The sequence below is a fragment of the Kogia breviceps genome, chromosome 9, assembly GCF_026419965.1.
Source record: "Kogia breviceps isolate mKogBre1 chromosome 9, mKogBre1 haplotype 1, whole genome shotgun sequence".
NCBI lineage: Eukaryota > Metazoa > Chordata > Mammalia > Artiodactyla > Physeteridae > Kogia > Kogia breviceps.
In genome coordinates, this window is record NC_081318.1 from 41,384,492 (window position 1) to 41,401,133 (window position 16,642).

Below are 16,642 nucleotides of genomic sequence, written 5' to 3' on the forward strand. Positions count from 1 at the left end.
GTCTTAGACTATCAATCCTCAGACTCACTCCATGTTTAAGTTTTTTGTTTTTTTTAATGTGGTTTATTGCTGATGTTTAACAATCAAGAGATTTTACATAAAAATCCAATTTCCTGGGCTTCCCTGGTGGTACAGTGGTTGAGAGTCCACCTGCCGATGAAGGGGACACGGGTTCGTGCCCCGGTCCGGGAAGATCCCACATGCCGCGGAGTGGCTGGGCCCGTCAGCCACGGCCGCTGAGCCTGCGCATCCGTAGCCTATGCTCCGCAATGGGAGAGGCCACAACAGTGAGAGGCCCGCGTACCACAAAAAAAAAAAAAAAAGGAAAAAGAAAAAAAAAAATCCTATTTATCTTAGAAAATCAGCAGTTCTGATAAACAGCCATGCTCCTGCCTGGCAACAATGGATTGGCACTGAGTAGTGGCCTCCCCTTCAGGTGGATCATGTGCTGTGTGTCTGGCCAAGGTTCCCACTCTGTTCCAGTCACACATGGATTTAGCTACCTGGCCCCTGTGGCCATTTGAGAGTTCAACCCCATCCCAAGTCTAATGGTCAGCGACTATTCAAGGGAAAGTGAACTAGGACTTTGATGCACAACGGATCAGAGGGTGCGAAAGTGAGGAATAGCTCCTGAGAGTTGACCAGGCCCTGGGCGTCCAGCAGAAGGACAGAAGCTGCCTCTGGGAGGTGCTCTAACAAGAGTAGACACGGGGGAGAAATCCGTCCTGCTCTTAGGCCTGACTGAGAGGATTTTGATTCCTCAACAAGCACAAGAACTGTCGAAGGAGCTTGTCCTGGGCACAGAGACACCACTCTTCAGGCCTTACTCCAAGCCAGAAGGAACAGGTTGATGTCCTTCCAGTCTCCAGGCAGCTAATCGTGTTTATCTCAGAAATACTGCCAAGGACCGTTGGTCAGGGCACAGCCCTCTAAGGCATCTGTTAGCAGGATGGGCAGTTTCAGCTGGAGAGTTGTTTGAAGTGGCTATTGTTGTTATTACCTTAATAGACTTTAGCTAATACTTTAGCTAATACTATTACCTTAATAGACTTTAGCTAATACTGCTTAATTAGTTCAGATTGCCTTAACAAAGTACCACAGTGGGTAATTTATAAACGGATATTTATTTCTCACAGGTCTGGAGGCTCAGGGTGCCTGCATGGGCAGGTTCTGATGAGAGCCTTCTTCCAGGTTGCAAACTGCTGACTTCCCGTTGCATCCCCTGGCGGCATGTCAGAAGGAGAGTGATCCAGCTCTCTGGCTTCTTCTTAGAACGGCATTGTTTCTTATAAGGGCACATCTTCACGATCTAATCACCTCTCCAAAGCCCCACCTCCAAATACCATCACAATGGGGATTAGATTTCAATGTATGAATTTTGGAGAGAAACAAATATTCGGTCCATAGAAAGCACATTCTCTAAGCCAGACATTATGCTAAGTACTTTACATACTCTTTCCCCATTTAAACCCCACAGCAAAGTTAAGTAACTTGCCCAAGGTCCATTAGCTTGGTAGAGTTTAAACTCGTGTCCGTCTCCTACCAGATACACCAGAGCATGTCTGTCCCTGCTCCCCACCATGCCATACTGTCCCCCTTTTGGATTATAGCTGCTAAAACAAATCTTGCTGTCTAGGACAGCCAGTACCTGACCTGGAGGCAGGTGAATGTCAGAATTAGATACCTTGATCCAGCATCCTGCGTCAGCCTTCTCTATCAAAAGTGGTCCTCTCAGAAAGGGAGAGAGGCAAGGAAAAAGTAAAAGAAGGATGAAGAGAAAAACTACAAATGAGTATTAATCCAGGCTTAGCTGAATTCAATTATACATACAAGGGCTTATTATTCTTATACACCCTCCCACCCCGTAAGATCTCTGTATTGGAAGAAAAAATGTTTTGTACCTTAAACTAACTGAGCAACTGCTACTGCATTCTTGCCTCTATTCAGTCATAACCTGAATTAAATCATGAAGAAACATAAGACAAACCCAAATTGAAGACATTCCATAAAATAATTGGCCAGTACCCTTCAAAAGTGTCAAGGTCATGAGAGACAAAGGACTAAGGAATCAGCCCAGATTAAAGGAGGCTAAACAGACATGAAACTAAACACATGTGATCCTGAATTGGATCCTGGCCCTGGTCATTAATGGGGCAATAGTGAAATATGAATGAGGTCTTTAGTGTAGACAACATATTGTACCAATGTGAATTTCCTGATTTTGATCATTGCACTATGATTATGAAAGATGTTTACATTTAAGGAATCTGGATAAAAGGGTATGTGCAAATCCTTTGTTCTATTTTTGCAACTTTTTGTAAATTATTTTGAGTTTTAGAAATTATTTCAACTTTTTGGAAATCATTTCAAAATGAAAATGTTAAGACAATTTTTTCTAAAGGCACAGAGTTTTAGAAGAAGCAAAGAAGTCACCTTTGCCAAACAGAAATAGGCCCTCAGTAATTATTTAATGAACCCAACCACTGGGTAGAATATTTGGTCTCAACCCAAGATGTTGACAGGAGATAACAGAAATTACTTATAACAAAACAACTAGGACATTTCTGTTTGGGAGCCATGGTCCAGTGTGGTTACAACAACACAGAAAGACTTTAATATCGATTTTTGAGATGTTTGATCTAAAAGGCAAATTACAGGGATACAGGCATCAAAACTTGTTATCTCTCTCAAAGACCAAAAGTATCTCCAAGATACAATGTTTAATTATAATAGAAACTTTTGAAAGAGAAACATTTCAGTGTGACACATTTTATACAGAGGGACACATTTCCCTCCTTTTATTAGAGAACATCATTCCAATTTTTAATACTTTCTGGAATTCCAAAGAATCATTAAAGATTGGAGACATTCTGATTCCAATGGGACTATTTCTTAGGATTTATTTTTGCAGCCCTTCCTGGCTTCTGCTTGTTCCATGCAACTCATCCAAGTAGGAGCAAGGCATCTGACAATGATTATAATATGAAGAGTGTATGCTTTCTATTCTTCTGTTAGATCAAGATTTTCATCCTGTACCTCATGAATCAGCACACCTGCAGAGGGCAAATTCAGAAGCAAATATCTTACACTTTTGTATGTAATTGTCAATGGCAAGGGCTCCTGAAGTCCTAAGGAGTCTCCTTTCAATTGATCCCTTTTGTTTAGGACTTGAGATAAAGAACATCATAGGGAAAGCTCACTGCTAGGTGTGTTGATAGTTTAAAGGAACTTGCCAGGGTTTGCCAGGGTTTTGTCAGTTTCACAGCATCTTGGGAGGTGCCTTTTACCTCTGGTCTTCTCTTTTACTTCCCTTCCTCTAATTTTCCATTTGATTCTGCCACACCACTCCCTCTCTTTCCTCTCCAATATTGCAATAGCTCCTAGAAACAGAAAGGTGAACAAGACAAAGCCCCTGCCTTCAAGGAGATCATAAGTAAACAGAAAAGAGAGACGAAGAAGGAAACAATTATGGTTCTTGTAAATTAAATAGAGGTAGGTTGAGGTCTCTGGAGATGAGAGACACAGCTCTGCCTGGAGAAGGAGTGGAAAACTTCAGAGAAGATACATTTGAGCAGAGAGCCTTGCAGGAAAAAAATAGCAATACAAAAACCATGGGGAGATGGTGACTCAGTGCATAGATGCTCCAAGGGCAAAATATCTTTAGGGAAGAAAGAGAGAGAAGTTCAGCATGGCTGAAGGCTACTTGTGAAATTATGTAAAGTTTTGAGACCAGGAGGTAGATTAGAGCCGCTCTGGGAAAGCTGTTATATTGTTTTAAAAATATATGTTTGGGGGAATCGTTTATCTAGTTTGTCACAGAAATTCAGAACCACACTTGTGAATTTGAATGCATTTTCAGTAGTGGAAACACCATCAGAAATTGTCACAACAAACATTTATTAAGTACCTACTATTTTGAGCTGAAGGTCAATGTATTAGTCTGAATATTTCTGCTTATTGCAAGCAAAGATTTTTGAGAAAAAAAGGAATTTAAATTTCCCATGGCTGATTTTTTAACTGGATTATACAAATTGCACTCTTCAAAATGCTTCCTAAATTTATAAGCAAAATCTGCACTATTTAAAATCTAATTAGAGTTACATGGCATTATTAGACTGACTTTAGGTCAGTGTATGACACCACATTTTTCATGAACTATTTATACTCTCTATAATGCATTTGGTTCCTGGTTCCGGGTATAATGGAGTAAGCAGACTCCACCCTGTCTGTCCCACTGAATGCAGCTATAAAACCTGGACAGAAGATATGGAAAAGGTATTGGAGGATGCTGGAAAGAAAATAGTAACCGACTGAAGAAGCAAACCAGAATAAGGGAACAGCCAAAGCAGCAGTTGGCATTTTGTTGTCCTCTGATATCTCCCAACCTAGACTCAATGCTGCCCCAAACCCAGAAGTGGACAGTGGCATGGAGAGATGGCATCAGAAGAAACCCTCTAGTTCTCACTCTAGAAGTGGGAAAGGGGTCTCTTTGCAGTGACGGGGCAGCAGTGAGGAGGTGTCTAGAATTCTGGGTGGGGGGACAGTCTCCCCAGTTAGAAGAGCTGTGCTCCCAGCAGGGTGGAGCAGATCCCCCATTGCTTATTTTCTCACTCTGTCCTCTCATCTCTAGTTAATTTGTGAGACGTGCACAGGAGAGTGGGGGAAAGAAAGTTGGGGCTTAAGGACCAAAGAGGGGAGCCCAAGGAACTAGAAAGGACCGAGGAGCTCCTAGAGAGGGAGGAGCTTGGGAAAGCAACCCCAGAAAGTTGTGTGTGAACTCCTCTTGAGCTTCCTCTGGAGATGCACATGCACAGATCTGATCCTTAATTGCATACCAAAGACTTTGAGACCTCAACTTGGACATAGACCACTGCCTAGGTCCCAGAATGGCCACTCAGTGGCACAGACATGAGACAAATCAGAATAACACTACAGAGGCTTTGAGAGTGGAACTGACATTGAAATCATAACCTCCCAGAAGGCTAGTTAGAACTTGCCACCTGAACCTAACTGGGTGGGTTGCCTAATAAGACAAAAGTATAAGGCTCAGAGTCTTATAATATCCAAGATGCCCAGGATAAAATCCAAAATTACTCAGCATATAAGGAACCAGAAAAATCTCAACTCACATGGGAAAAGAAAACTAACAGATGTCAGATGTTGGAACTATCTGACAAAAAATTTTATAGCAGTGTTTGCAAAATGCACCTCGAAGTCCTTTTTACGGGTTCTCATATAAGAACTAGATCTTATAATTCACATATTCTCATTTAAGAACTGAAATAATCTGCTTCAGTCATTGCTAATGTCTAGTAATTGGTACCTGAAATGGGTTACTAGCTGAGATGCTGATTGCTAGCTGTTAGACCTTGAGCAAGCCTCTTCCCCTCACTGGGCCTCATCTGTAAAGTGGGCTACCTGATCACATACTCTCAAAGGTCCCACCTAGCGCTGATGCTCCAAGACTTTGCACTCGACGTCTACGGAGTGCCAAGAGGCAGAGTTATAAAGCTAGTGATGCTGAAAGCTGAGGGCCCCTCACTTGCCTGGTAACCATATGGATTTGTAAAATTTACTGACTTGAGATATTTAACCACAATTGATTGAGACTTGTGTCTCTTTGCACTCTGGCTTCTCTTTTGTGTCAGGTCTCATTTTTGTGTTTTGTGTTCTTTTCCTTAGAGAGGGTCCTCCAAATTATATAATCTTCAGAATCCAAAACCTGGATCTGCCCCTGTCCTATTCAGAGAGTTATAACAAAGATGGCACTAAACTAGAGATTTGTTTCTGAGTTGTGTCTAGAGAGCATCAGATATTTTATTGGGAATTAGTTGCCAAGTTCTTCTCTTAGGACTTCAAGAGAAGAAGCACCTACTTTTCTTTCAGTGCTCAGCTTAATACCACTTCTTCAGGGCTTCTCAGAATCCCTAACACTTGATGTTCATTATCTGTGAATAACTCTAAGCCTCACAAAAACAGGGACCATATCTTTTCTATTGACTGATGTGTCCCCAGAATCTATTACAATGCCTGGCACATAGTAAGTACTCCATAAATGTTGCTGAATGAATTAAGTTAAGAAGACCTATTATACTTATACTTAAATATACCCCATTAATTTATTGATTGATTTTTGCTGTGTTGGGTCTTCGTTTCTGTGCGAGGGCTTTCTCTAGTTGTGGCAAGAGGGGGCCACTCTTCATCGCGGTGCGCGGGCCTCTCACTATCACGGCCTCTTGTTGCGGAGCACAGGCTACAGAAGCGCAGGCTCAGTAGTTGTGGCTCATGGACCTAGTTGCTCCACGGCATGTGGGATCCTCCCAGACCAGGGCTCGAACCCGTGTCCCCTGTATTAGCAGGCAGATTCTCAACCACTGCTCCACCAGAGAAGCCCCCATGAAGAAGTTGAGACTGAGCACTTACTCTGGGCCAGACACAAAAACAAAAAATTACAGGCTTATGTAGAAGACCGTTAAGAGTGTCTTATCAGTTGATTCGAATGTCCAGAATATGAAGCACTTGCTGCTGTGGTCAACACTGATCCAGCAGTGGGAATGTAAGCTGAAATTTACTCATGAAAGACAATCAGTGCTGAGATTATGGGAAACCCTTCTTTACTTGCAATGCACTATGCCTTATTTAAAAGGGACTGAATGAGCCAGAATTCAGACTTTTGTGGCCAATAAGGACCCTATTCTTTTCTTAATTGGGGACAGGTAGATTCTCCACTGTACCACCTTGACAAATAAATTAAATGTCCCTATTTCAGAGTCAAAACTTTTCCATTTCTCTGAACTATTATTGTAGAGACCAGGTATGGACCTCTTAAGGGTAACACCAGTTCTTCAAATGCTCACCTTGTTTCACTTCATCCCACAGGCTAGAAGCTATCTTTCTCTCCTGATTACATCGTCCTGTTCCAACTACTTTATTAAGTATTTTGTGTTATAGTAGCAGCAGCTGCAACAAAATCAGCAGCCGAGAGGAAGTCTATACACAGGAGGAGAGAGAAAAGAGAGCTTGGGAGGGAGAGAGACAGCAAATGATGATGGAGCTGGCAAAGGGATAGCAGAACAACAGGAAAGGGGGACTAAGGAGAAAGTGACATGGGAATTACATAAACTCATTACATAATCTCATAAAACTGAGATTTCCAAAAGGAAGTGGAAATCGTGGAAGATGCACAACTCTGGAACAAAGAAAATTCTGTGCTCTTGTGATAAACACCCACCAGAAAAAATTAACATTTGGGTAAGGAAGAGTGGGCACTTCCTCTCTCCTTGGGTGGATGTTTGTGATTGCTACTTTTTTTTTTTTTTTTTTTTTTTTTGCGGTACATGGGCCTCTCACTGTTGTGGCCTCTCCCGTTGCGGAGCACAGGCTCCGGACGCGCAGGCTCAGTGGCCATGGCTCACGGGCCCAGCCGCTCCACGGCATGTGGGATCTTCCCGGACCGGGTCACGAACCCGTTTTCCCCCACATCGGCAGACGGACTCTCAACCACTGCGCCACCAGGGAAGACCTGTTATTGCTACTCTTAAATCCACCGCAAGCCGTTGCCATTGGCCTGCCGTCTTTGCCCTGAGCAGCAAGGATGTAGGGGTGTGGGTCCAGAGAGGGGCTGCCCATGTGGCATGCCATGACAGGTTTTCATTTCCATTTTCCTCAAGCTCTGTGGGTGCTCTACACCTCACATTCCCAGTTGTACTCTGGATAATGAGGACAATTATTGGCCTGACCTGGTCCTTTAATTTTTTTTTTCCCACTCATGGCTTGAACTTTCATTAGTTTTCAGTTCTCATTAAGAGAAAAATCAAACAGTGAGAATTAAACGCCTCCTGATTTATTAGTTTACTGAAAATGGGAAGATGAGAGTCCTGGGACTGGCACTGGATGAAGGGCCCAGAGGATGAGATGAGTGAGCCATCGTAGGCTCCCAATGGCTGCCCTCCTTCTCGTCCCTCTTGGGAGCAAGAGGGAGCCATCTCACACCCAGAAATACTTTGAGTCTCTATGTTTCTGACTCGGTGTTGTGAAATCTGGCACCTTCTCTGAGCCGAGATAATAAGCTCAAATCACATTGAGTTTTCTGGCTTTGGTTGCATTAAACCTTTCACCAGTGCTCGGTTATGTGTGTAACCCCACAGAGGCTAATCCTCAGGTATAGAAGCTGTGTCCAACTCATCTGCTAATTCCCTACTATGTGCAAGACACATGGCAAGTGCTCAACAGATGAATGGAGAGGGTGAATGAATGCATGCATGCTGAGATGAAATGACTGCCCTTAACTTGTATGTCTGTGTGCATATTTAATACTACCCCGCCTCACTACAAAAAAGAAACAAAGACAGTATGATGATTCCTAGAAATCAATTAACCATAGCATTACCATATGGTCCAACAATTTCAGTTACCTAAAAAGTAGGGACTCAAACAGATACTTGCACACCCATGTTCATACCAGCATATTCACGACAGCAAAATGTAGAAACAACCCAAATGCCCATCAGCAGATGAATGGATAAACAAAATGTGGTATGTTCATACAATGGAATATTATTCAGTCTTTAAAAGGAAGGAAATTCTGACACATGCTGCAAATGGATGCACTTTAAAAACATGGTAAATGAAATAAGCCAGACACAAAAAGGTGAATATGGTATGATTCCACCTATATGAGGTACCCAGAATAGTTACATTTATACCCACAGAAAGTAGAATGGTGCTATCAGAGGCTGTGGGAGGGGTATTCTCTAATGGATATAGGGCTTCAATTTGGGATGACGGAAAAATTCTGGAGATGGATAGTGGTGATGTTTGCACAACAATATGAATGTACTGATACTTATGCCACTGACTCCCACACTCAAAATGGGTTAAAATGGTTACGTTTATGTGTTGTATATTTTACCACAATAAGGGAGGAAATAAAGTGATATTCATTTATCATACTAACATTCCTGAATCAGCCAAGAGAACATCAGTGCTGCCCATACAGCTTGCATCTAGCTGTATGTGGAAAAGGAGGCAGTCCCTGCATGGTCACACGGTTTTGAGGGGTTATGGGCCAGCATGCTCCTCATGGGTGTGCACTGCCCTTTTTCCCATGTGGATCTGCAGGAACACCCACTGGCCTTCCCCGCAAGCTTCCAAAGCTGGAAGTTACAGGAAAATCTTCCTTGCTCCTTGAATTGTACCACCCATCGGAGGATTACTCACCGATTGCTGCAGACTATCTTCCAAGGGACAAAGAAACAGTAAACCTATTTGGGCTCACCCTTTCTAGACACCCAGTCTAGAGAAGCACTGTCACACAAGGAACCAGAGTTCAGCCTCACAGAAAGGACTGAGTTTGAATTGCAGCTCTCTGAATGATTAGGTGTGTGGCTGTGGGCAAGTCACTTTAAGTGAGCTTCAGTTTCCTCATCTATAAAATGGGAATACTACTATGCCTACCTCGTACAGTGGTGCTAAGGTCTAAATGAACTAATAATATAAGTGCTTAACAGAGTGTCTACAATAAAATGAGTATTCAATAAATATAATTTTCATATAGGAGATGCATGACAGGTGGTAAGAAGGGTGGGGGAAGGATGGTTATGCATGTCACTACAGGAGCTGAAATATTTCAACTCCACAATCTAAACCTTGCACAGACCAGCCAGTCAGGAGGAGCCTCAGGAGTGAGCAGGAAAACTGGCAGGCAATTAAATGGGGATTTCTAGGGGGACGGGCAGTTCTCAAATAATCTTTTTTACTGTACCTCTCATCCCTCAACTCATTCCTTAATCTCTGGGTAGCTTCTGTCTTTGCTGATAGATTTATACCTTTTTCTCACATCTACTGGAAAGTGTACCCATTCATGCTTAGGAAATGTCTTGAAACCTGTGAATCTAAAAATTTTAGGATTACGTTAATTATAATGCCAAGCAAACAGAAGACCCATTAAGGAGAGTTGCAGGATGAAGTCATTCCTATCAGCATGATGGTTTGGCTGACCTTTGAGTGTACAATGATGCTTCTTCCATGATTTCAGTCAATGAATCAAACTCTCATACTGATTGTGCTGAATTGAACTTACTAACTTTAATTATTTTCTTAATTTTAAGGTGCATCTTCCCAAAGCCTGGAGAGATTTATAGAAAGGTAAGTGGAAGAGGGAGGGATATAAGACGTTGTTTTTAGGTTAGGTTTCTATTTTGAAAAATGAATAAAAACTCTCTGTTGTTACCCAGTAACCACTTATACTGAGCATTCATAATTTGTTAGTCCCTTTCCATACACTGGGAAGTTGTCACTTCTTGGGCCAGTGACCATAGGAAGTGATTAATTTACATGTGTCCATAAAAATGCATACAAAGTGGGTAAAGCTTAGGTCTGGCCAAAGTATTGCTTCTTAATCCTGCTTTATGAACAAGAAAACAATTTTGTGCTTGTATTGGACCTAAAATTCAGAATCAAGGCCTTGGGTGTCCAGAATAGAAACCTTGATAAACCCTTGATTTTTCAAAGTTGACCACATGTCCACAGCTGTAATAATGTCCTACACGTCTGGACACAAGTAACTCAGATAATTCAGCTGTGTTTATTCATGACAAATTCTGTGAAAGATGCTATAAAGATGGTAGTGTGTCCCTCTACGGGAGACTTCAATCTACTCTTTTAGTTCTATGCATTTATGTGGTCTTTCCCCAATGGAAAAGTGGGTTAAAATTTATAGAGAAGAAGAGGGGAAAAGGGAATGGTGATACTGGAATGAAAGAAAAATAGCAAAAAGTTCCCAAGAGGATGGTCATACAAAGATTCACAGCTAGGCTTCCAAGTGTTTGACATTCAGATTCCATCGATGGGTTCTCAGTTTGTCTAGGAACCAGCTGTTGGACCAACCAGCCATTGTCATATACGCCATGATTGGAAATGATGTCTGCAACAGGTGAGTTACTGAGAAAGGTTTGGAAAATTCTTTGACTCTGAGTTTCCCTGTCCTCTCAACTCGATCCACTCCATTACAGTAGCCTGCTGTGGAACTGAATTTCCCTATCTTAGCAAGTCCTAGGCACATGTGAAATCAACAAAACCAAGCTGCAAAGCAGAAAGACTTTAAGAATATCTGACCCATTAATTCTTTGCTCTGATTCATAACAAAGGAGTGTGTCATGATCAACTCTGAGTTATACCACAAGAAATATGTTAGTGCTAATCAAAAATCCAAGACTGAGAATCATGGCTTTTTCAATAAAATAAGGCAAAAATCACAGCTATCTCATAAGAACAGCTTCCTCACTCATATTCTGATTTACTTACCCACGTGGTCGAGACAGCATAGACTTGGAATTTTGCAAAGAAACTGCGCATAATTCACAGCCAATCCTATTTATGCCCATGGACCATCGTAAGAAAGTAGTTTTGCTAAACTGCTAATATCAGTAGTGATTTCAAAATGTTGAATGCCTTCAGTCCCCCACAACACTTTGGAAGGCTTCTCGAAGTCTGTGCATACCCCTAAGAATATGCCGCACATGTGAATGCCATCTGTCCTGCGATCATGGCCAAAAAGGAAAAAAAAAAAAAAAAAAGGTGAGATCAGATCTAAAACAACTCCCCAGTCGCCACCCACCCATCATTTTAGTAAAACAGAAAAGCAAAGCCAAGAGAGGTGACATGACTTGCCCAGTTAATCAACTGATGGCAGAGCTGGACTCCAACCCAAGAGGTGCTAGAAGCAGGCCACCCTGTTCACTGCCCACCTTTTGCTTTCTCATACTTCACTCACCAAGTTTCTAAGCCTGTGCTAAAAACATGGTTCCATATTATGAACGTGTGTTTGCCCTCATGGATACCTCCATGAGAGCTCCAGAACTCTTACGGTGAAGGAGGTGTAGGCCTAAACGGTGAAGTGAGTTCAGGGCAGGAGATACCACACTGCGATCCAGAGATACTGATATGCCCTGCCTTGGCAGCCCTTAGACTGGTTTCCCACTGTCTGTAGAACCCCAAGTCTGCCACGACTACGTGCCGGGGACCCAAGGCAGCCCTGTAATGACCCACCTGGGACTCTCCAGTAAATAGCAAACACCCCCAAAACCTTCCAAAAGCCAAGAGCCACACCAGTCTCTATATCAGGTCATCCCCAGAGCAGCCCTAAGAAGCAAATGTGATTGTCCCATTTTACAAATGAGGAAATTGACGTTCAGCAAGATTAGGTAAGGAACTTGCTTCTGCTGCTATTGAGCAGCAAAGCTGAGAGCCCATCTGGGTTCTCTGATTAAATTCTGTACTGTTTCTACAGTCCACACTTGCCTTATTTGCTTTCTTTTATGAATTCACTTTTAAAGGTACGTATTGACCACCTATGAAATGCCAAGCTGTGTGCCTGGCTCTGGGATATAATGGCAAAGTGGCCATCATCCCTGACTCAAGGAGCTTATGGAAGGAGAAGCAATGAGCTTCAATCCCCAGTCCCACCACAAAACAGAACAAACCTATGGTCAGATCAGCCAGTGCCCCTCCAACCTCTGGATCCTGTCCCGCTGGAGGGGACAGAGAACAAGCTGGTTATACTGCATAAAAAACACCTACAGAAAGAGTCTTTTAGTCCAAGAGCCCAAGATCCCTGAAACTGCACTTTTTCAGCAGAAGCTGTACATGCAGAGGCCCCTCCAGCCCAGTCCTGCTCTTCCTTTTCCAAGGAGCCAAAGGGCAGGCAGACATCAGCCAGAGACCCATGCCAGCCTCTCTCCCCGCCGGGGATCCAGGCAGAGAAGCAGCAAGCATTTGGGTGAAAGAATGGAGTTGGCAGTGTGGGATGTCCCCGCGGTGCCCACTTTGCAACGTCCTGTGGAGGGGTTAGAAAAATAAAGACAGATGGCAAGCATACCTCCCCATCTGCCAGAATGTCGAGGTGGAGGAGATTACCCCAAATGAGCAAAGTGATTTCATAAAAGCTCAAGCCAGCAACGAATTGCATAAGTCCATCCTGAAAAAACTTTTAGGCTATTTGCTTGACTTTTCTCTTCTCTTGTTTTTTTTTACAACGATGCTAGCTTTTACTAAAATAATGCAGCCATGTGCTTCTTTCTCAATTCTCTAAACAAATGTAGATAATAAATGCTTGTTAAATGAATGAAGGTTGTGATTGCAAGATAGCTTTTAGCATCAGGAATTCAAGAAGAAAGGTAAAATAGACAAACCTAGCTTTCTTGTTGTACCTCTACTCAATTTGGCCTAAGCTAACCCAACTTCTTCGGGCTTTTCCTATCATTGCCTTCAAAAGCTATGGAATGTGAGTGATACAGAAGGAGAAAAATTCCTGGAAATAGGGCAAGTATGAGTGAGCTACAGCAGCGGAGGCTTGGGGTAGCAAGGGCAGCAATGAGAAATGGGAATAGCCTCAAGAATCTCAAGTCATAAACGGCGATGACAAACCTTCCCCAATATCTGATTACAACATCCCTGAAAAGAACATTGTAATTACTGGAAATGTGATTAAAAAAAAAAATAGAAGCATCTAACACTAGCCACAGAAATAGACATGGTTCCATTTTTTATAGTGGACCTAGACATTATAAATTGAACATTTTTCACCTAATGGAGAGAGCCAGGGCCGCCCTACAGAGATTGTCTGTGTCGCCGGCTCCCAAGTGTTTTTCTGCAATGCCGATGTTTCAGATGTCACCTAGGACAGCTGGTCAGCACTGCATTAAGAGGAAGCAGTCAAGATGCTGATAGATCACAGACTCCAAGGAGCCTGAACTGCCAGGAAACAATCCATTCTATCCAGTCAAGGGTGGAAAACCAGCAGAGAAGGGAGTGGATAGAACTCTACTGCTCAAAGTCGTCTTCTCTCCCAGCCTCCTCAGTGAAGGTGTGGGTAGCCAAGGGAATAATGAGTTTCTCTACCAGCCAGCATGTTCCAGGCCATATCCTCTTTTAGGGGACCCAGGATCTCTATGCATCGGGTAATGTGGGCCCATTGAGACCCCACCCCATTCCCAGTCTATGTCAAGATGCCTCCTCAAGGAGGTTGGGTGGGAGGTCAATAATGTGATTACAACTGGGGGGCCTGAAGCAAAGGGCTACCTCTATTACCTGGATGCTTCATAACGAAAAATACGAAAGCTAGCTGTGAGTGAAATCTGAGCACTCAACCACAGCAGGTCTCTGGGCTTTCGCTCTGGTTCTGGGCAATGTTTTCTGCAGAGGCTGTTTGCCTTCTTCCTTGAGAGGGGGGCACCCCTGCCATCAGCCATCAGTGAAATCTGGCTGGAACACCCCCAGGGTAATGAAATGATCGCGTCTGGCCCTGCACCCAAGTCATGAGGCTTACCTTGTGTGATCAGGCACGATTCATTACGACAGGGACAGACTCTGAGCCACCCAAAAGACGAGGCTCTTTATCTGTTCCAAGCCCACCACGTGTTCCTGACGTGTGAGAGCGTGGTGCTGGCCACCATCTTCTCTCCCATTATTTTCCTGGAATGAGCGTTATGTCTCTCCACCTGGCTTTCATGGTTCTCACCTGTAAGCCCTGCACCCTCAACCCCTCACCTCTCCAGGACTGACCTGCGTGAGCTCACCGGTGTGCGAGGGAGGGTGCAGGGCACTGCCGGGGCAGGCAAACGTGGGATGGCAAAGTGAACCTGACGTGGGCTCCAGAGCACCTGCGTGAAGAGGTTTAGACACTTTCAGCTCAGCCCATTCAGCCTTTGACAGCAGGGAAGGCCTAGGAGGTGTTTCCCAAACCACTGGGACTCTTTGGTCCCAAAATACTAGTGCTAAGTCCCCTCAAAAATCACCTGAGGAGAAAGAGTACACAGATCAAATGGCGTTGAGAATTGTTCAGGGACAGAGTGAGAGGGACCATCTATGGCATCCAGAGGAGGTGACCCACCACCTGTCACTGAGACCCTTTTGCCCTTGCCTGAACTAAGAATTGGTTAATTTTGCTATACACACCACAGGGTTTATGTGGCAATTCGCGTATGTAAATCATCTAGCTGTACGTGACGGAGCAAAGATGACTGGAGAATGTTCCAGCAGAAACACCAAGGCTTCCATTCTTCTTCTATTTTTTTTTTAACTTTTAATTTTATATTGGAGTATAGCCGATTAACAATGTTGTGATAGTTTCAGGTGCACAGCAAAGCGACTCAACCATACATATACAGGTATCCATTCTCCCCAAACTCCCCTCCCATCCAGGCTGCTGCATAACATTGAGCAGAGTTCCCTGTGCTATAGGTAGGTCCAGCAGGACCTATACAGTAGGTCCTTGTTGGTTATCCATTTTAAATATAGCAGCACGTACATGTCAATCCCAAATTCCCTAACTATCCCTTTCCTCCACTCGGGAACCATAAGTTCATTCTTTAAGCCTGTGTGTCCATTTCTGTTTAGTAAATATGCTCATTTGTATCATTTCTTTTTAGATTCCCCATATAAGCGATATCATAGGATATTTCTCTTTCTCTGTCTGACTTACTTTATTCAGTATGACAATCTCTAGGTCCATCCATGTTGCTACAAATGGCATTATTTCGTTCTTTTTGATGACTGAGTAGTATTCCATTGTATATATGTACCACATCTTCTTTATCCATTCCTCTGTCGATGGACATTTATGTTGCTTCCATGTCTTGGCTATTGTAAACAGTGCTGCAATGAACATTGGGGTGCATGTATCCTATCAGACCATGTTTTTCTCTGGATATATACCAAGGCTTACATTCTGATTTCGCTTAGCAATTAGCCATTTTGGTTATGCTTGCTTAATTTGTGAGGTGCCCTTTCATAAATGCACGTTAGCTGAGATTCTTTGTTTATCATCAGGGTTGTGTCTCTAACTAAAAAATAATCATTAAATAAGGAGTATGGGAGAGTTTGCTCCATCTTAACTCATCTTGCCTTTAGGTGGTTGGAGAGTCTTAGCTCAGCATCATTGCTTTGTGCCAAAGAGTTGTTGTATCAGCAAAAGAAAAAAAAAAAAAAAAAAACCCTGAGATGCCAAGGCAAAAGTTAATAGTCATGCCTTCTAGCTTTACCAATGACTGAAGACAGGATATAGACACCCAACTTGCTTTGTTTCACCCCTGCTGTCACACTCCAAACACACAGTGAAGATAAAACCCGCTTACTCTGAACCTTGTTCTCCTGGTCTGAACAAACGCACAAGGCAGCCTGAATCCCCTTCACAAACTGGGGTCCTTCTAGGTCTCTGTGCATCTGCAAATCAAGCCAAAGCCTTAACCAACCTTTGGCCCCTAGTAGGTAGGCAACCTATTCTCAAATCCTTCTGAGTGCTTTTTATGCAGGCTGGAGAGCTTTTCATTCATAAAGTCGTATAATTTTCCCCAAAGTAATGAAAAACATGAATATAGCATTTTATTCTACATGCTGGGGATTTGTACAATGGGACAGCTCTTTCTTTTTCCTCTTGTCTCTCTTTCTCTCTCTCAGAAAGTCCAAGGAACTCATGACCCAGTGCAGAAGCACATACGCCAACCACACCAAACACCCCAAACATCAGACTCGCTCCACCGTTTCCTCTACGCAGCCAGCGACATATTGTTCCTCACAACCTGACCCGTGTGACCTTCACACCCATGGTCAGCCTGTCACCCTCTGGACAGCAACAATGAGAAAA

At 43.2% G+C, this 16,642-nt stretch overlaps 1 protein-coding gene across 8 annotated transcripts in view; it reads left to right on the forward strand.

The window, feature by feature from the left end:
• AOAH (acyloxyacyl hydrolase) overlaps nucleotides 1–16,642 on the forward strand; it is a 177,634-nt gene that overhangs the window by 131,840 nt on the left and 29,152 nt on the right. For all 8 annotated transcript variants that reach the window (XR_010842142.1, XM_059073653.2, XM_067042335.1 and 5 more), the window contains 2 exons: nucleotides 10,110–10,146; nucleotides 10,859–10,933. Coding sequence is in view for 7 of the 8 variants with exons in the window: in XM_059073653.2 (XP_058929636.1) it covers nucleotides 10,110–10,146; nucleotides 10,859–10,933 (112 nt within the window). In the remaining variant the exon portion in view is untranslated. The remainder of the gene's footprint in view (nucleotides 1–10,109; nucleotides 10,147–10,858; nucleotides 10,934–16,642) is intronic.